The sequence below is a fragment of the Mustela nivalis genome (assembly GCF_964662115.1).
Source record: "Mustela nivalis genome assembly, chromosome: 1".
Taxonomy (NCBI): domain Eukaryota; kingdom Metazoa; phylum Chordata; class Mammalia; order Carnivora; family Mustelidae; genus Mustela; species Mustela nivalis.
Genome location: NC_139020.1, coordinates 190,887,818 through 190,909,860, shown reverse-complemented (window position 1 = coordinate 190,909,860; position 22,043 = coordinate 190,887,818). Strand labels below are relative to the sequence as shown.

At 35.5% G+C, this 22,043-nt stretch overlaps 1 protein-coding gene across 7 annotated transcripts in view; it reads right to left on the bottom strand.

Annotated features, from left to right (window-relative positions):
- The window catches only part of DNAH12 (dynein axonemal heavy chain 12), a 228,390-nt gene that overhangs the window by 25,160 nt on the left and 181,187 nt on the right, over positions 1–22,043 (bottom strand). For 6 of the 7 annotated variants that reach the window (XM_082738549.1, XM_082738545.1, XM_082738546.1 and 3 more), the window contains 3 exons: positions 17,300–17,440; positions 3,104–3,262; positions 2,834–2,978 (listed from right to left, as the gene is read on the bottom strand). In XM_082738549.1, the coding sequence (XP_082594675.1) occupies positions 2,834–2,978; positions 3,104–3,262; positions 17,300–17,440 (445 nt within the window). The remainder of the gene's footprint in view (positions 1–2,833; positions 2,979–3,103; positions 3,263–17,299; positions 17,441–22,043) is intronic. The other variant, XM_082738550.1, reaches the window with a different exon arrangement.

Here is a 22,043-nt window from a genome sequence, read left to right as displayed (position 1 = left end):
AAAGTGGTTGAAAGCAGAGCAACACAGTGTTGCTAACTTGGGAAGACAGAAATCAGAGTTCAAGGTGGGAGGCCAATAGAAGTTGCAGAGTTCAAAGTAGAAGGGAACTACCTGAGAAGATCTACAGAGCTACCAGAGTTCATGCAAACCTGGGAATTATTCAAGTTTGCAATAGCCACAGTGGAAAGCCTTTGGTGATCACTTGGGGCATTCAGTAAAGCACCCACAAGTGTCATGCTTTATTAGTGGAGCTAAACAATCCATTGAGTAAAGGCTGTCCTGCATTTGTGCTAACAGATATTAAAATAATCTTTGAAAGGAACAATCTGAAGCTAAGTAATGTAACTATGTAGCCAAAAGGATTGGTAACATTTTTCTACAGAGGGCTAGATAGTAAAAACTCTAGGTATTGTGGACCACATACAATTTCTGCTGCATATTCTTTTTCTTCTTTTTTAAAAACAACTCTTTAAAATACAAGCACCATTATCAACTCATGGGCTGGAGGAAACAAGTCATGGGCTGGATCTGGCCCATAAGTGTTGTTTGCTGACAAGTGAACTAGCAGAATAAAACTCAACAATCTTTAAAAGAACAAAATCAAATTATCAACAATGTCTGGCATCTAATCGAACATTACTGGGCAGGCCAAGAAGCAAGAATATACAATCTATAACCAAGAGTAAAATCAGTAAATAGAAACAGATCTAGAAATTATGGAATTAGCAGTCAGTTTAAAAACGGTTGTTGTAACTGTGTTCAAATATTTAAAGAAAACATGAACAAAATGAAAAAAACATATAATATCTAAGAAAGAACCAACTGAGCTTTTTTTTTTTAAAAAAAAAGATTTTACTTATTTATTTGACAGAGAGAGAGAGAGAGCACAAGCAGCAGGAACAGCAGGCAGAAGGAAAGGGAGAAGCAGACTCCCTGCTGAGCAAGGAGCCCAATGTGGGACTCAATCCCAGGACCTTAGGATCATGACCTGAGCTGAAGGCAGATGCTTAACCAACTGAGCCACCCAGGCATTCCTCAAATGAACTTTCTGTTAGTGAAATATATGATAAGTGAAACAAAAAAATTTTTTTAAAGATTTATTTATTTGAGAGAGAAGGACAGAGAGCACACCTTAGTGCTTGTAAGCAAGGGGGAAAGGCAGAGGGCGAGGTAGAGAAAGAATCTCAAGAAGACTGCCAACTGAATGAGGAGTCCAAAGCAGGGCTTGGTCCCACAACCCTGAGACCACAGCCTGAGCCAAAACCCAGTTGGATGCTTAACTGCTGGAGCCACCCAGGAGCCCCTGAAGCAAAAAAATTACCTGGATAGGAACAATAGCAGATTAGACACTATAAAAGAAGAATAAGAAAACTTAAAGATAACAATAGAAACTATACAAGCTGAAGCACAGTGATAGAAAAAGTTTTAAAAATAATTAACAGAGCAATCATCTATGATATAATACCATGCAGTCTAATGTATATTTATTTGGAATCATAGGGTTAAGTGGAAAAAAGTATTTGAAGAAGGGGCACCTGTATGGCTCTGTTACTTAAGCCTCAGTCTTGGTTCTGGCTCAGGTCATGACCTCAAGGTCATCAGATCGAGCCCTGTGCCGAGAGCTCCATGCTCAGTATGGAGTCTGCTTGAGATTGTCTCCCTCTCCAGCTGCCCCTCCCCAATGCAAATAAATACATAAAATCTTTTTTAAAAAGTATTTGAAGAAATCATGACCAAAATTTTTCTCAAGTTGAGGAAAACTATATGCCTACAAATCCAAGGAGCTCAATGAACCTGTTTAAGTATCTAGAATGAGGATCAAAGAATGAAATAACAATAACTTTTAATCTAAAACGACTTATTTTTTAAAAAAATTTGAGAATAGGGGCACCTGGGTAGCTCAGTGGGTTAAATTTCTGCCTTCGGTTCAGGTGAAGATCTCAGAGTCCTGGGATCAGTGTCGGGCTCTCTGCTCAGCGGAAAGCCTGTTTTCCCCTCTCTACCTTTCTCTCTGCCTACTTGTGATCTCTCTATTAAATAAGTAAATAAAAATCTTTAAAAAAATTTTTGAGGCTCGTTTGTTGGGTCCATGGCCAAAGGAGTGAGACTGATACAAAGCGAAGGTCAAGCAAAGCTTTATTTCATGCCAAGCATCAAGAATCAAACTGACTGGCCAGATCTGTCTCTTGCAAAGAGGTGACCTCTCTCTTCTTTACAGACTAGCTTTTAAGGGCAAAGGCCATATGATTGGGCCTGGCCATGCACAGGTGACCAATGAGATTGTAACACAGAGAAAGCTGCACAGTCCTGCTAGGTCATACATAAGTGACCAATTGAATTACAGTTTACCCTATAGTAGATATTTGAACTAGCCTATCGCCTTGGTCAGAATTGGCTCCCAAAGGGCACCCAAAGGGTGGGGCCCATACTCCTTGGTAGCTAGGGAGACAGTATGCGCCCCCACTGATTAGATACCTCCACCTGGCCTGACCCAACCTTGTATTTGGGCTTTGTTACCTGGGACTGGTTTCCAGGACTTGTTTTTAAGTAAGTTCCCTGAAGGGGGAGGGGCAGGGGCAGGATGGGGCTGCTCTGGCTAAATAGGTCCTTACACATAGACATATATTGTTACTTTAGTGTCAGGTGTACAACTTAGATTTAATACATTTATGCATTATGCTATGTTCACCACAAGCGTAGCTACCATCTGTCCCATTACATCGCTTTCACAATATCATTGACTGTATTCCTTATGTTGTGCCTTTAATTCCCGGGATTTATTCTTAAGTGGCAAATTAACTGGATTCCAAATAGAACACATTTGTCTTTTTACCTTATCAGGCCTTAAGCACCGAAGAATTATTATTTTCTGTAGTTCATTTAGTTTTTCATTCATTGGTACTGGAAATTTAGCATTGTGTGGCTCTTTACTGTCATAAATTTTCTGCCATTCAGTTATATGTTCACAAAAATGTTCCCTAATGGAAAAAAAATGCCTAATAATTATTTCATTGGAAAATAATTTAAAAAGAGATTGTTAAACAATAAGTTTACAAATTTAGCTACCCTTATTTCAATGTGGTCATCAAGTTTAAACAATTACCTGAGTTCTTTGAAGGCAGGAAATTCACTCGCACGACAAATTTCCTCCCAGCTTTTATCCTGTAACCAAGTTGGATCAGGATTTTTCTCAGCACTCTTAAGACTTACTCCTCCAGTTAAAAGAAACATCAGTTCCTGGTATTCAATCTCTTTCTTTGCCCTGTAAAACCAAAATAAAGATTGCTGTAAATTGCTGATTTTTAAAATTGAATGAAATCAATTTCTGCTTCTATAGCCTTGATAAAATAATCAGAACTGAATTACTCTACTGCTATAAACAATTGGAAAACTAGATGAAGTGAATGAAACAACTGTTTTTAGAAATTATACAATAGCCAGGGCAACAGTGTGGTCCCTGAAAAAGGGAGACAATTAAAGTGATCTCTCGGATTGCCTTAGACATCCATCTGGAGGCACTTTCCAGACTACAAAACAAAATCAAAACTTGATAGTATTGTTCAGTTGAATAAACAGAGAGCAAAGTTAAGGAAAGCTGAGGTGGCAGAATTTGTGGGTAGAGTACCAGAGAGGATGGAGATGCTTGGAAAAGAGGTCCAGTAATATGGATAGGTATCATCTTGATTCTATTGCTAAATGCTAAGTCATATATGAATAGGGTAAACTATGGGAGAGGAGGCAAAGACTATCTGGGGAGCTGTACACTGAGCAGCTACCAGAGCTTACTCAAAACTTGGAGACAGGAGTTCTTGCCAAGTAGAGTTCAATCTTCTTTGAACACTGGAGGAATTCAGAGGCAACATCAGAGGGATCATGCCTTAGTAGCATAGCTAACCTAGCCTTAGAATAAAGCCTATTCTAAAAATACCAAAAGAAAGCTTAAAACAAGTCTTGAAAACATCAAACTAATCCAGTAATTTAAGTATGTGCAGAGGTAAAGTCTAATGCTCTTTAAAAGAATAAACCAACAAACCCAGCATTTATCCATGTAAAATTTACAGTATCTATAACCCAGAGGAAAAAAATCAGTCAATAGATAGATATAGAGGTAACACAACAGAAAGAGGAATGTTAGAAGAGCTATTACAAATATGCTGAAGGAGTTAAAGCAAAATGAACGTAAGGAATAGAGAAACAGCAGAGAAAATAACCAAATGCAACTTCTAGAGATAAAAAGTATGAAATCTAAAAGAAAAATTCACTGATTTCTGTCCAGATGTGGAGAAAATGAAAGGATTCATTTCCAGTAGATACACGGTATAAGAAAGGTTAAAGGAAGTCTCAGGTAGATGGAATTTGAATCAACACAAAAGAACAAAGACTACCAAAAACGGTAACCTTATAGGTAAACATAAAAGGCTTTTCTCCTATTATTTAAGACTCTTTCAAAGATTACTATTTAGAGGCACTTGGGTGGATCAGACAGTTAAGCATCTGCCTTCAGGCCAGGTCATGATCCCAGGGCGCCCTGCTCCCTGGGGAGCCTGCTTCTCCCTGTCCCTCTGCTTGCCACTCCCCCTGCTTGTATTCTCCCTGTCAAACAAATAAATACATTCTTTAAAAAAAAATAAGAGATTACTGACTACTTAGAGCACAGTAATAATGTGCTATGAATAACATGTACAGTGAAATGTACAGAACATCATGTACAAGTGAAATATATGACAATAATAAAACAAAGGCTGAGAGGAGAGAGGTGGAAGTATATTGTTGTAAGTTCTTATGCCATATATATATATATAATATATATTTTACATATAATATATAACATATAACATATATTATATATTATGCTCCATAATTTTACCTGAAGATAGGCTGTGATAGGTTAAAATGTATACTTTAATCCCAAGGAAAGCACAAAAAGGATAAAACAAAAACTTATAGCTAGTGATTCAACAAAGGAGATAAAGTGGAATCATAATACATACTCAATTCAAAGAGAAAGAAAAACAGAATTGCAAAACAGAAAGCAAGGTATAAGAACATAGATTTAAATATAACTCTATTAGGTCAATGAATGTAAATGGTCTAAATAATTTCACTAAAGATAGCAATTATCAGATTGGATAAAACAATCTGACCCAACTGTATGCTGTCTACAGAAATACAGCTTATATACAAAGACACAAATAGGTTAAAAGTATGGAAAAATATATACCTTGCTAACACTACTCAAAAGAAAGCTGGAGTCATGTAATAATTATCATACAAAATAGATTTCAGAGCAAAGGACAGACCAGGGATTCAAAAAGCAAAATCAAGTCAATTCATTAAGAGGTCATAATAGTCCTAAACAGTTAACACATCAAATAGCATCAAAACACAAACAAATATTGATAGAACTATCAGAAGCAACTTCTATAGCTAAGAGATTTCAAACCTCTCTCAAAAGTTAATTGAACAAGTACACAGAAAATCAGTAAGGATATAGTATATAGAATATCTTGACCTACTTGGCATTTACAGAGCATTCTATTAAAAAATAGCAAAATACAAATTCTTCCAATGTTATATAGAACATTTGCAGAGATAGGCCATATTCTAGGCCTAAAAATGTCTCATTTATAAAATTTCTAGAAAAGGAATAATTATGGAGACAGAAAGCAGATCAGTGGTTGCCTGGGGCTAGGAGTAGGAGTAAGAATTGACTAAGTAGGTACAAGCAAGGAAACTCTGCGATGATGGAAGTGTTCTAAAATTGGATTTTGGTGATGGTTGCACAATTGTAGAAATTTACTAAAAATCATCTAACTGTATTCTTATAATCAGCCAATTGCATAATAATTACCTAATAAAGCTGGGAAAAAGCGGGAAGTTTTCCAGATAAACAAAAACTAAAGAAGTTTATTGTCACTAAACTTGTCTTATAAGAAATATTAAAGAGACTTTTTTGAGCTGAAAAGAAATGGCACTAATTAATAACAAAAAAACATACAAAAGTAAAAATTGCACTGGAGAAGGTAAATAGTAAAGACAGTAGATTCAATCACTTCTAAAGCAAGCATGAAAGTTAAAAGACAAAAGTAATAAAATTAACTAAAATTACAATAGTTAAGGGATGCATAAAATCTACATGTGTAAAATGTGACATCAAAAATATAAAGTTGGAGGGGTAGTAAAAATATGGTTTGGAATGTGTTCAAATTTAAGCTGCTCTCATCTTAAACTTATAAACACAAGATGTTATAAGTGAACCTCATAGTAACTACAAAGGAAAAAAATCCTGGTAAATACCACAAAGAAAATGAGAAAAGAACCTAAGCATAAAACTAAAGCAAGCCATCATATCACAAAGGAAGAAATGAAAGAGAAGAAAGGAACAGAGAAGAACTAAGAAAACAGGCAGAAAACAATTTTAAAATGGCAGTAAGTACATGCTTATCATTAGTTACTTTAAATGTAAATAAACTCTCCAAATAAAATGGCTGAGTGGATTAAAAAAAAAGACCCATCTCTATACTGCCTACAAGAGACTCAATTTAGAAGTAATGATACACACAGACTGAAAATGAAGAGATTGGAAAAGATAGTCCACACAACTAGAAATGAAAACTGGGGTAGCTGTATTCATATCGAACAAAATAGACTTTAAAACAAAGACTTTAATAAAACACCAAGAAGGGAATTACATAAAGGGGTCAATCCAGCAAGAAGATACAACATTTATAAAAATATATGTACCTAACATAAGGGCACCAAATATATAAAGCAAATTTTTTAAAAAGATTTTATTTATTTATTTGACAGAGATCACAAGTAGGTGGAGAGGCAGGCAGAGAGAGAGTGGGGAGAAGCAGGCTCCCCGCTGAGCAGAGAGCCCGATGCGGGGCTCGATCCCAGGACCCAAGGATCATGACCTGAGCCAAAGGCAGAGGCTTTAACCTGCTGAGCCACCCAGGTGCCCCTATAAAGCAAATATTAACAGACCTAAAGGGAGAAATTGAAAGCAATACAATAATAGTAGGGCACTTTAATCCCCCACTTACATCAATAGATAGAGCAGCCAGACAGAGAATCAATAAGGAAACACTGACCTTAAATGACACATTAGACCAAATGGACTTAGTTGACACATGCAGATAATGCAAACCAAAGGCAGAATACACATTCTTCTCAAATGCACATGGAACATTCTCCAGGACAGATCACATGTTAGGTCACAAAACAAGTCTCAATAAATTCAAGAAGATATACATATTTTATATATTTATATAAATTTTATATTTCTATATTTCTATTTTATACATGTCATATATGTTATATATATTTAATGTTTATGTATTTATTTTGTATATATAGAAAGAAAACCAGAGAGCATGAGCAGGGGGAGGGACAAAGGGAAAGAGAAGGAGAATCTCAAGCAGAATTCCTGCTGAGTGCAGGGTTAATCTCACAACCCTGAGATCATAACCTGAACCATAACCAAGAATTGGACACTGAAATGCCTGAGCCACTCAGGCACCCCAAGACTGAGATTATATGAAGCATCTTGTTTGACCATCATGGTAAAAAATAAGATATCAATTTCAAAAAGAAAACTGGAAAAACCACAAAAATGTGGAGATTAAGCAACATGCTACTAAACAACCAGTGGGTCATCAAAGAAATCAAAGAAGAAATTTAAAAATATATGAAAATGAGCTTTTGGGACTTCATCAAGATAAAAAACTTCTGCATAGTAAAGGAAACAGTGAACAAACCAAAAAGGCAACCCATGGAATGGGAGAAGATATTTGCAAATGACACTACAGACAAAGGGTTTATATCCAAGATCTATAAAGAACTCCTCAAGCTCAACACCCAAAAAACAGATAATCATGTCAGAAAATGGGCAGAAGACATGAACAGACCTTCTCCAAAGAAGACAAACAAATGGCTAGAAGACATCTCAAAAAATGTTCACCATCATTAGCCATCAGGGAAATTCAAATCAAAACCACATTGAGATACCACCTTACACCATTAGAATGACAAAGATTAATAAGACAGGAAACAACAAATGTTGCAGAGGATGTGGAAAAAGGGGAACCCTCTTAAACTGTTGGTGGGAATGCAAGTTGGTGCAACCACTTTGGAAAACAGTGTGGAGATTTCTTAAGAAATTAAAAATAGAGCTACCCTATGGCCCTGCAATTGCCCTGCTGGGTATTGACCCCAAAGATACAGATGTAGTGAAAAGATGGGCTATATGTACCCCAATGTTCATAGCAGCAATGTCCACAATTGCCAAACTGTGGAAAGAGCAAAGATGCCCTTTAACAGATGAATGGATAAAGAAGATATGGTCCGGACACTTCTCCAATCAAGACATACAAATGGCTATCAGACACATGAAAAAATGTTCATCATCATTATCCCTCAGGGAGATTCAAATTAAAACCACATTGAGATACCACCTCACACCAGTTAGAATGGCCAAAATTAACAAAAGAAGAAACTACATGTGTTGGAGAGGATGTGGAGAAAGGGGAACCTTCTAATACTGTTGATGGGAATGCAAGTTGGTGCAGCGCCTTTGGAGAACAGTGTGGAGATTCCTCAAGAAATTAAAAATAGAGCTTCCCTATGACCCTGCAATTGCACTCCTGGGTATTTACCCCAAGGATACAGATATCGTGAAAAGAAGGGCCATTTCTACCCCAATGTTTATAGCAGCAATGGCCACAGTCGCCAAACTATGGAAAGAACCAAGATGCCCTTCAATGGACAAATGGTTAAGGAAGATGTGGTCCATATACACTATGGAATATTATGCCTCCATCAGAAAGGATGAATACCCAACTTTTGTAGCAACATGGACGGGACTGGAAGAGATTATGCTGAGTGAAATAAGTCAAGCAGAGAGAATCAATTATCATATGGTTTCATTTATTTGTGGAGCATAACAAATATCACGGAGGACAAGGGGTGTTAGAGAGGAGAAGGGAGTTGGGGTAAATTGGAAGGGGAGGTGAATCACAAGAGACTATGGACTCTGAAAAACAATCTGAGGGGTTTGAAGTGGCGGGGGGGTGGGAGGTTGGGGTACCAGGTGGTGGGTATTATAGAGGGCACGGATTGCATGGAGCACTGGGTGTGGTGCAAAAATAATGAATACTGTTTTTCTGAAAATGAATAAATTGAAAAAATTTTTAAAAAATAAATAAAAATTAAAATTAAAAAAAAAGAAGATATAGTCCATATACACAATGGAATATTACTCAGCCATCAGAAAGGATGAGTACCCAACTTTTGTATCGACATGGATGGGACTGGAGGAGATTATGCTGAGTGAAATAAGTCAATCAGAGAAAGTCAATTATCATATGGTTTCACTTAATTGTGGAACATAAGGAATAACATGGAGGACATTAGGAGAAGGAAAGGAAAGTGAATTGGAGGAAATTGGAGAGGAAGGCAAACCATGAGAAACTGTGGACTTGAAGAAACAAACTGAGGGTTTTAGAGAGGAGGGGAGTGGGGGAGTGGGTGAGTCTGGTGGTGGGTACTAAGGAGAGCACATATTGCATGGAGCACTAGGTGTTATACATAAACAATGAATCTTGGAATACTGAAAAAAATAATAAAAAAATAAAATAAAAATATATGAAGACAACTGAAAACAGAAATATGACATACCAAAATCTATGGGGTGCAGCAAAAGTGGTTCTAATAGGGAAGACCAAAGCAATAAAGCCTACCTCAAGAAATAAGAAAAACCTCAAGCAATCTAACCTTAAACATAAAGGAACTAGAAAAAGAAGAATAAACAAAGCACAAAACTAGTAGAAGGAAGAATATACAAAGATCAGAGTGCAAATAAATCAAATTGAGACTAACAATAAATAAGAAAGATCAGTAAACCTGAGAGGTGGTTCTTTGAAAAGATAAACAAAATTGATAAACCTTTAGCTAGACTAAACAAGAAAAGGAGAGAGCTCAAATAAAATCAGAAATGAAAGAGAAGTTGCTACTAAAGTCACAACTATACTATAAATAATCATATGCTAATGAACTGGACAACCTAGAAGAAATGGGAAAATCCCCCAAAATACAGAATCTTCCAAGATGAATTATGAAGAAATAGAAAATCTAAACAAACTGATTACTAGCAAGGAGATTGAATCAGTAATAAAAAAGCCTCCAAAAACCAAAAGTCCAAGGCCAGACAGTTTGGTGAATTTTATCAAACATTCAAAGAAGACTTAATGCTTATCCTTCTCAAATTCTTCTTTCAAACAGCTTAAGAGGAGGGGGCAAAGACACTTAACTAAGTTAAGTGTCTGCCTTTGACTTAGGTCAACATTCCAGAGTCCTGGGATCAGGCCCTGTGTCAGGCTCCCTGCTCAGCGGGGAATGTGCTTCTCCCTCTGGCTCTACCCCTTCACTACCACCCCTGCTCATACTCTAACAAATAAATAAAATCTTAAAATAAAAATCTTAAGAGGAGAAACCCTTCCAAACTATTTTATGAGGGCAGCATTACCTGGACACCAAAACCAGGCAAGGACACCACCAAAAAAGAAAATTATAGGCCAATATCCTTAAAGAACATAAATGCAAAAATACTAAACAAAATATAGCAAACCAAATGCTACAATACATCATTAAAAGAATCATACACTTTGAACAAGTGGGATTTATTCCAGAGTTCGAGGATGATTCAACACCCATGAGTTAATCAAGGTGATACATCACAGTAACAAAATTAAGGATAAAAATCATACAATCATCTCAATAGATGCAGAAAAAGCATCTAACAAAATTCAACATCCATTTATGATAAAAAAAAAACTCTCAACAAAGTGGGTACAGAGGGAACATACCTCAGCATAATAAAGGCTGTATATGATAAACCCACAGCTAACATAGTCAATGGTGAAAACTTTTCCTCTAAGATCAGGAACAAGACCAGGATGCACATGCTTCACAGTTTTATTCAACATAATAATCCAAGTTCCAGCCACATAAATTAAGCAAGAAAAAGATATAAAGGGCAGCTAAAATGGAAAGGAATAAGTAAAACTGTCACTATTTGCAGGTATTTTATATAGAAAATTTTAAAGACTTTGTTGGAACTGAGAAAAACTCTGTTAGACCTAATAAATACAGTAGAATTGTAGGATACAATATCAATCTATAGAAGTCAGTGGCATGTCTATACACTAATAAAGAACTATCAAAAAGAAAACTTAAGAAAACAATCCTATTTACAATTACATCAGAAGAATAAAAAACTTAGGATTAAATTTAATCAAGTAGGTGAAAGAACTGTCCAGAAAACTGTAAGACACTGATACAGGAAACTGAAGACACAAATAAATAGAAAGATATTCTGTGCTCATGAATTGGAGGAATCAATATTATTAAAATGTACATATCACCCAAAGCAATCAAGAAATTGAATGTAATCCCTATCAAAATTCCAACAGCATTTTTCACAGAACTGTAACAACTAATTAAAAAATCTGTTGAATTACAAAAGGTCCTGAATAACTAAAGTAATCTTGAGAAAGAACAACAAAGCTGAAGGTATTATGCTCCCTGAAGTCAAATGATATTACAAAGCTATAGTAATCAAAATAGCATGGTACTGGCATAAAGACAGACACACCAATCAATAGAACAGAATCGAGAGCCCAGAAATACATATTCAGAGCCCATAAATAAATAAATACACCCACACACATATATGCAAACAATTTATGACAAAGGTAGACAAAAACCCAGTTTCTTCATTGAATGTTGCTGGGAAAACTGGACAGCCACATGCAAAAGAATGAAACTAGACCACCATCTTATACTATATATAGAAACTAACTCAAAATGGATGAAAGACTTGAATGTAATATTTGAAACCATAAAATTCCTAGAAGAAAACATAGATGGTAAGCTTCTTGACATCAGTCTTAGCTATATTTTTGTGGATATGACTCCAAATGCAAGGGTAACAAAAGCAAAAGTAAAAAAATAGGACTATATCAGACTAAAGAGTTTCTACACAGTGAAAGAAACCATCATCAAAGTGAAAAGACAACCTACTGAATGGGAGAAGATATTTAGAAATCACATATCTGATAAGGATTTAATGTTCAGAATATATGAAGAACTCATATAACTTAACAGCAAAAAGCAAAGAACTTGACTGAAAAATGGGCCTACGATCTGAAAGGACATTTTTCCAAAGAAGAAATACAGAGGGCCAACAGGCACATGAAAAGATGTTAAACATCACTAATTAGGGGTGCATGGGTGGCTCAGTTGGTTAAGTGTCTGACTTGATTTTGGCTCAGGTCATGATCTTAGGGTACTGGGCTTGAGCCCTGCCTGTGCATTCAGTGTGGAATCTGCTTGAGATTCTCTCTTCCTCTCCCTCTGCCCCTCCTCCTGCTCATGCATACACTCTCTAAAATAAACAGATAAAAGTTTTTTAAAAATCACTAATTATTAGAGGAATGCAAAATGCAAATCAAAACCACAATAAGATCACTTCACCACTAGTTAGATTAGCTATAATAATAAAAAAAAAAGACAAGAAATAAGTGTTTAAGAGGATGTGGAAAAAAGGGAACCCTTGTACCCTGTTGGTAGAATATAAATTAGTGTGGGCACTATGGAAAATAGTATAGAGATTCTTCAAAATGTTAAGAATAGAATTACAATATAATCCTGCTATTTCACTTCTGGTAGTTGCCAAAAGAATATGAAAACTCTCATTTGAAATGATAAATGCATCCCAATGTTCATAGCAGCATTATTTACAATAGCCAAGATATGGAAACAACCTAAATGTCAGTTGATGATAAATGGATAAAGAAGATGTGGTCTATATGTAGGATAGAATACTGCTCAGACATAAAAAAGAATGAAATCTTTTCAATTGTGACAACAATTGTTAAGTGAGTTGTATTATGTTAAGTGAAATAAGTCAGAAGGAGAAAGACAAAAACAGTACCATTTCACTCATATGTGGAATCTAAAAATAAGTAAGTAAGCAAAACAAAAACAAACTCAGACACAAAGAACACACTGGTGGTTACTAGAGGGAAGGGGGTTGTTGGGTGAAATGGGTCAAGAGGGGTCAGATGTGATGGATGGTAACTAAATTTAGGAAGTTATCACTTTGTAATAAATACAGATGTTGAATTATAATGTTGCACATCCAAAACTTATATGTTATACACCAGTTTTAACTCATAAAAAAATGAGAAACAAAAAACAAAGAACAATGGTGAATAGAAAACAATGACACATATAGTAGATATTAATCCATCTATATCAACAATCACTTTAAACATCATTGGTTTCAATACATCAATTAAAAGACATAGACTGTCAGAGTGGATACAAAACATAAAACCTAACTGTATCTTCTCTATAAAACAAACAAACAAAAACCTAACCATTTTAACTATGAAAATGGAGATAGATTAAAAGAAGAGGGATGGAGAAAGGTATACAATGCTAACATTTATCAAAATAAAGCTGGAATAGCTATATTAACTCCAGAAATAGAGGATTTCAAGCAAGGAAAACTATCAGGGATAAACAGAGCCATTAAATATGATAAAGGAGTCAATTCTCCCAAAAGACACAAATCATTAATGTTTTGTGTCATTAATTGTTAATGTACCTACAAAGAGAATGTAAAAATCTATGAAAGAAAACCTGACAGACAAGGAAAAATAGATTAATCCACTATTATAGTAATGGACAGATTAGGCAGCAGAAAATCAGTAGACACAGTTGAACAGCACCATGTAGCAATTGAATACAACTGACATCTACAGAATACATCAAACGACATCAAAATACACATTCTTCTCAACTTCATATGGAACACTCACCAAGACAGAACACATTCTGGGCCATAAAACACACTTTAACAAATTCAAAAGAAGACAAATCATACAAAAGTATTCTCTCTGACTACAATAGAACTAAACCAGAAATCAGTAACAGAGAGCTAACTGGAAAACCCCAAAATACTTGGCAACTGAACAACACATTTCTTTCTTTCTTTTTTTCTTTTAAGGTTTATTTATTTGACAGACAGAGATCACAAGTAGGCAGAGAGGCAGGCAGAGAGAAAGGAGGAAGCAGGCTCCCTGCCAAGCAGAGAGCCCGATACGGGGCTTGATGCCAGGACCCTGGGATCATGACCTGAGCCAAAGGCAGATGCTTTAACCCACTGAGCCACCCAGGCATCCCTGAACAACACATTTCTAAGTAATGTATGGGTCAAAGAAGTCTCAAAAGAAAAAAAAAAAGAAGTCTCAAGAGTAACAAACAGCACTGGGTGTTACATGTAAACAATGACTCATGGAATACTACTTCAAAAAATAATGATGTACTGTGTGGTGAATAACATAATATAATAAAAAAATAAATTTAATTAAAAAAATTAAATAAAATGAAAACACAACTTATCCAGATTTGGGAGATGCAGCAAAAGTAATGCTCAGAGGAAAATTTATAACACTGAATGCATTTATTAGAGAAGAGGATAGATCTAAAATCAATCATCAAGGCTTCCACCTTAAGGCACTAGAAAAAGATCAAATTAAAGCAAGCAGAAGTGAAGAAATGATAAATAGAAGGAATTTATGAAATTAAAAAATTTATGAAATTTAAAATAATCAACATGGGAAAAAAAATTAAGGAAATTGAAATCTGGGTCTTTGAAAAGATGAATAAAATTGATTAATCTCTAGTCAGGATAACTGAGGAAATAGAAGACAAAAATTACAAATATCAGAAATGAAGGAAGGGCCAACACTATTAATTCCATTGACATTAAAAAGATAATAAAGCAATATTATGAACTCTATGTCCTCAAATTTGATAACCTAGCTGAAATGGATCAATCCATTGGAAGACACAATCTGTCAAAATTCACACAAGAGGAAACAGATAATCTAAATAGACTTTGTGTTATTATACTTGTGCTGCCTTAACAAAATATGGTAGACTGGGTTGCATGAATAATGCAAATTTATTTTCTCAGAGTTCTGGAGGCTAAAAGTTTGGATCAAGGTTTTGGCTGATTTTGGTTTCTGATGAGACCACTTTTCTTGGCTGGTAGACAGCCCCTTTCTCACTGTGTCCTTACAAGGCCTTTCCTCCATGTGTATATGGAGAGAGAAAGCCTTCTGTTAGCTCTTTTTTTTTTTAAAGGACATTAATTCTATCAGATAAGGACCATACTTTTATGACCTTATTTAAAATGATTACTTCCTTACAGGTCTCATCTCTGTATACAGTAACACTGGAAGTTAGCGCATCAACACATGAGCTTGGGGTGGGGGACACAAATATGCAGTCCATAACTATATCTATTAAAGGAACTGAATTGATAATTAATAACCTCCCAAAACCGAAAGCACCACACTAAGATGGGTTCTGGAGAATTCTACCAAACTTACAAGAAGAAATTCTACCAATTCCTTACTATATCTTCTAGAAAATGGCAGAAGGAATACTTCCCCAAATCCAGTATTACCCTAATACCAAACTAGACAGAGATAGTATAAGAAAACAACAGACCAATATCTCTTAAGAACATGGATACAAAAAATCTCAACAAAATATTAGCAAACTGAATCAAACAATGTATGAAAAAGAGTAACACACCACAACAAAGTGATATTTTTCCCAGGTAGGTAAGGCTGTTTCAACATTCAAAAAAATCAATGTAATCTAGTACATCAATAAACTAAAGAAGAAAAAAAACCCACATGATCACATCAGTAGATGCAGAAAAGGCGTTTGACAAAAACCAGTAACATTTCATGATCAAAATTCTCAGCAAACTAAGTATAGAGACCAATGTCCTCAACTTGTTAAAGAACATTCACCAAAAAATCTATGGCTAACACCACACTTGAAAGTGAGAAACTAGAAACTTCTCACGAAGATCAAGAAAAAAACAAGGATGTTCCTTTACACCACTTGTCAACATCATACTTAAAGTTCTGGCTAGTGAATTAGAAAAAGAAATAAAAAATGTATAGATTAGAAAGAAAAAATTAAATTGCTTTTGTTTGTAGATGACATAATTGCCTATGTAGAAAATCCAAAAATCTGAAAGAATTGACCAAAAAAAACCTCCTAAGGGCAAGTATAGCAAGGTTGCAGGATACAATGTCAACATACAAAATCAGTCATTTTTCTACATATCAATGACAAATAAGTGGAATATGGAATTTAAAAACACAGAACCATTTGCACTGGCACCCCCAAAAGTGAAATAATTAGGTATAAATCTAACAAGTCATGTACTATATGAGATCTATATGAGAAAAACTATAAAAATGTGATGAAAAAAGTCAAAGATAATTAAATAAATGAAGAGATATTCCATGTTCATGGATAGGAAGAATCCATACTGTCAGGGTTTCAGTTCTTCCCAATTTGTTCTATAGATTTAATGCAATCTAATTCAAAATTCCAGCAAGTTATTTTGCCCCTCTATGGAGGGGCAAAAGACCAAGAACAGGCAACAGAATATAGAAGAAGAACACAACTGGAAAACTGACATTACTGGATGTCAAGACTTGTGATAAAGCTACAGTATTCAAGACAGTGTTGTATTGGTTTAAAAAAAAGACAAATAGATCAATGGAACAGAATTTTGTGGATTTTCTATAAAGTTCACTTTATATGAAGATGCAAAAGACTCAGAATAGCCAACACAGTATTTAAGAAGGACAAAGTCAAGGACTGACACCACCTGATATCAAGACTTACTATAAAGCTAATTGAGTCAATACTACAAAAGAATGAATATAGATCAGTGACACAGAATAAAGAATCCAGAAACACATCCATATAAACATAGTCACCTGATATTTGGCAAAGAAGCAAAGGCAGTATAATGGATAATCTTTTCAATAAATGGTACTGGAACAATTGGATATCCACATGCAAAAAAAAAAAAAAAAAGAATCCAGACAGAGACTTTTCACAAAAATTAACTCAAAATGGATCATAGACTTAAATATAAAATGCAAAACTATAAAGTTTCTAGATTACATAGGAGAAAATCTAGATGACCTTAGATATGTTGATGACTTTCATGGCACCATAAGCCATGAAAGAAAGAACTGGTGATAATACTATGGTAGAGAAAGGTACAAATAAAATCACGATTTAAACAGAGCAAAAACATGATATCCTTCTGTGAGAAGGCATCCTCATCCATTAGCTTTCCCAGGCAATTTTTTAAAAACAAATGAAGAAAAATCAAGTAACTTACAGAAGAAGATTGGCACATAACAAAAAGGAAAACAGCAGCTTGTCCTTCTCAAATAGTGATCGGCATATATTACAATATAAGTTGTATGTGAAGTGGTCATTTAAATATCGTAGGCGCTTTTCCAAAATTTTGGATTTGTTACTGAAATGTTGAAAAACAGGCAAATATGTTGAGTCAAACAAAACTAAAAAGAATAAGTAACACATGAATTAACAAGTAAGTATCCATTGTTAAAAATACGAAACTATACACACACACACACACACACACACACAAACGACTGTATATAAAACTGGTGAAATCTGGGGGTGCCTGGGTGATGAAGTCAGTTAAGCATCCAACTCCTGGTTCTGGCTAAGGTCCTGATCTCAGGATTGTGGGACAGAGCCCTACAGAGGCTCTGCGCTCAGCACCAGGTCTGCTTGAGTTTCTCTCTGTCCCTCCCCATCTTCTCTTAATAAATAAATAAAATCTTTAAAAAAGAAAAAATAACTGGTGAAATCTGAATAAGCTCTGCAGATCTCCTGGTTTTGATATTGTAGTACAATAATGCAAAATATCACCACTGCAGAAACTGAATGAAGGATACATGGGACCTCCCTGCATAATTCTGTTTGCACAACTTCTCATAAATTTATAGGTAAAAAATATGGTATAAATCTATGAGAAAATGAAATTGGGTTCACACCATTCCTCTATTTTCAAAATTCTAAACTTACTGTATTCCAAAATTACTGAAAAACCATCAGTTAATTAGAAGATACCTCTATTAAACAGCTATTATAGTGTGAGATTTATGTTGAGGGAAACAGTAATAGACCAAAAACTATGAAACATTTTTGCCCCAACGAAACATCAAATCTAGATCAAGATGTACATATTTTTAAAAATATATGAAAAGTCAGAAAATATTTGGACAAAAGGTTACTTCTGGTTGTGGTTCTGGCTGATATTTTTCTTCTTTATACTCCTATATGTTTAAAATGTTATGTGTTTCTTTTTTTCTTAGTTCAAAGATTTTTCAGTAATACTGAAAGGAATGTAAGATGATACACCCATTCTGGGAAGGGTTGGCAGCTACTTTAAAAAAAATAAATAGGCAACTACCACATGACCCAGCAATTGCACTCTTGGGCATTTATTCCAGAAATGAAAACTTACGTTCACACAAAAACCTATACAGGCAAGTTCATAGTTTTATTCATAAAAGCTAAAAACTGGAAATAACTCAGTTGTCTTATAATACATCAATATCATGAAATACTTCTCAGCAATAAAAAGGAACAAACTACTGACACACGTAACAATCTGGAAGAATCCCCAGAGAATTAAGTTGGGTGAAAAAAAGCCAATCCTTAAAAGTTATGTGCCATATATGGGGCACTTGGGTGGCTTAGTCGGTTAAGACTCTTGATTTTGGCTCAGGTCATGATCTCAGAATCAAGCCCCCATGCTGGACTCTCCACTGAGCGGGGCAGTCGGCTTGAGATTCTTGCTCTTTACCCCTCCCTGCCCGCCCACCTGCTCATGCTTGCTCACTCTCTAAAATAAATAAATCTGATTTTAAAAAAAGTTTTGTGCTATATGATTTCATTCTTGAAATGATGAATTTACAGAAAGGGAGACTGGATTAGTGGTTGTTGAAGGTTAAGTTGATGGTAGGGATGGGAAAGAAATGGGTGTGGCTCTAAAGGGGCAGCACAGAATCCTCATGTTGATCCAAGTGTTCCCTGTCTTGACTGTATCAACATCAGTATCCTGGCTGTGATCTCCTACTATTGCATGGGTTTCCAAGATGTCACCATGGGGGAAACTGGGTAAAGAGTACACAGGATCACTGTACTATTTCTTTTTTCTTTAAATTAAGATTTTTATTTTTTTTTTAAGTAATCTCTATCCAACCTGAGGCTCAAACTCACAACACCAAATCAAGAGTTGTAGGATCCACCCACTGAGCAAGCCAGGAACCCCCCCACTGTATTATTTCTTATAATTGCATGTGAAGGGCACCTGGGTGGCTCAGCTAGTTAAACATCTGCCTTCAGCTCAGGTTGTGGTCCCAGGGTCCCAGGATGGAGCCCCACATCCGGCTCCCTGCTCAGCAGGGAGTCTGCTTCTGCCTACCCCTTCCCTTGTGCTCACTCTCTCCTGATCTCTCTCTCAAATAAATATATAAATAAAATCTTTTTTTAATTATTAATTAATTTATTTATTTGACAGAGATTACAAGTAGGCGGAGAGGCAACAGAGAGACAGAGAGGAAGCAGGCTCCCCGCCGAGCAGAGAGCCCGATGCGGGGCTCCATCCCAGGACCCTGGGATCATGACCTGAGCTGAAGGCAGAGGCTTTAACCCACTGAGCCACCCAGGCGCCCAAATATATAAATAAAATCTTTAAAAAATTACAGTGAATTTACATTTATCTCAAAATTAATTTTATTTTTTAAAATATTTATTTATTTATTTATTTGAGAGAGAGAGGGAGAGCACATGAGCATGAGTGAGCATGAGAAGGGGGAGGGTCAGAGGGAGAAGCAGACTCCCTGCCGAGCAGGGAGCCTGATGTAGGACTCAATCCTGGAACTCCAGGATCACGACCTGAGCTGAAGGCCGTTGCCTAACCAACTGAGCCACTCAGGTGCCCTCAAAATTAATTCAATCTTAAAATTTAATTTAAAATTTAGTTTAATTTTTAAAAAGAAATTTTCCGGCCTATGGAAAGAGTTTGGAAGAGTAGGGGATAGTGACACTTCTCTGAGTAGACCTTTTTGTACAGGATATACTTCTGTAACCATTAATGGCTTGTGTGCTCAAAAATATAATAAAATCAGGGTGCCTATATATATATATATATCTTGAGATTATATATATATAATAGATATATATATATATATCTTGAGATTATATATACCTTGAGATTATATATATATATATATACATATATTAAATCCTGGTTGATTTAATATAGTAAAATAAATTAAATCAACCAGGATTTATTTATATATATTATTATATATATTCAATGTATATGTTAAATCAACCAGGATTTATATATATATATATATTTATATATATTAATAATATGTATTAATAATATATATATTAAATCAACCAGGATGAAGAGAAAATGAAAATGAAATACAAAAGAATCCCCAAACCAACAACATCTGAAACTAGCTGTATTGCACATGAATAATATCACCATAATGAAGGGAGAAAAACTAATAAGTAATTTTTTAATATATATTTTTTATGTCTCAAAACAAAAAACTGATTTTCCGTGTGTACATAGGCATTTAATTCTCTTCAGTACACTCAAGAATCACTGGATTTCCTGATCACTACATCATATAGCAAATCTATGTTTAATATTTTCAGGAACTCCCAAAATATTCCCAAAGTGGCAATACTGTAAAATCCAGGATTTTACAATCCTGCCGGCAGTGTATGAGGGTTCTGAGGACTCTACGTCCTTGCTGAACACTTGTTGGTGACATTTATGTCAATTCCTCAGCTTGAAGGGGGAGTCTGCTTGAGATTCTTGCTCTTGTGTGGACTGTCTCCTCCATTGTGTGGACTGTGTAAATTCAAATTCCAAATCCCAAATGGGAGAGCTCAGATATTTCAATCACTCAGGAGAGAATGTCCTACCAAGAGCTCATGTAGATTGTACACGGTAGGCTCAAATCATACTTTTATTCTACTTGACAAATATAGCAGTTACTAAATATCAGATAGTGTGATAAACACTTCACAGATATTAAATTCTCATAACAATTCTAAAAGGTAGATACTATTATTATCTCTATTTTATAGATAAGGAAAATTTAAGCAATTACAGAAAGGTTAGCTGACTTGCCTGTATCAATGTAGTTACTATGTGTTGAACTGAGACTTAACCTCTTGCTCTAGTCTGACTCCAAAATCTGTGTACATTCATTAACTGATTAAAGAGAAAATATCTAGCAATTAGAAATGTGGACTGAAGCTTTTTAAAAAATATTTTTTTAAAAAAAGATTTTATTTATTTACTTATTTCAGATTTTATTTATTTATTTGGGAGAGAGAGCACATATGCACAAGAGAACAAGAGCCTGGGGAGTGGCAGAAGGAAAAGGAGAAGCAGTCTCCGCACTGAGCAGGTAACCCGGACACAAGATTCAATCCCAGGACCCTGGAATCATGACCTGAGCTGAAGCCAGACACTTAATGGAATGAGCCACCCAGGCTTCTCAAGATTTTATTTTTAAGTTATCTCTACACCCAGTGTGGGGCTCAAACTCACAACCCTGAGACCAAGAGTTGCATGTTGTACTGATTGAGCCAATGAGGCACCCTGGGACTGAAGCTTTTTAGAGGTCTCTAGGGTGGAGAACGGTATTGGAGTTGCCAGTATGGATAAGTCAAGTGCCATATTAAAATATTTAAAGGAGGTGGGGGAAGGACTAAAGCTAATCCTTCTATGCATATTTCTTGGGTAGAGGTGAAACAAAACTTAGAATAAAAGGGGGCTTTCTTTTTCCCTTTCTTTTAACTCTTCCATATTAAAAAAAAATTTTTGTTTGTTTGTTTCTAGAGAGAGAGAGAACATGAACAGGAGAGGGAGAGAGAGAGAGAATCTCAAGCAGACTCCAAACTGAATTCAGAGTCCCACATGCGGCCTAATCTCACCATCTTGAGATCACCACCTGACCCAACACTAAGAGTCAGATGCCTAACTGACTGCACCACCCAGATGCCCTTCA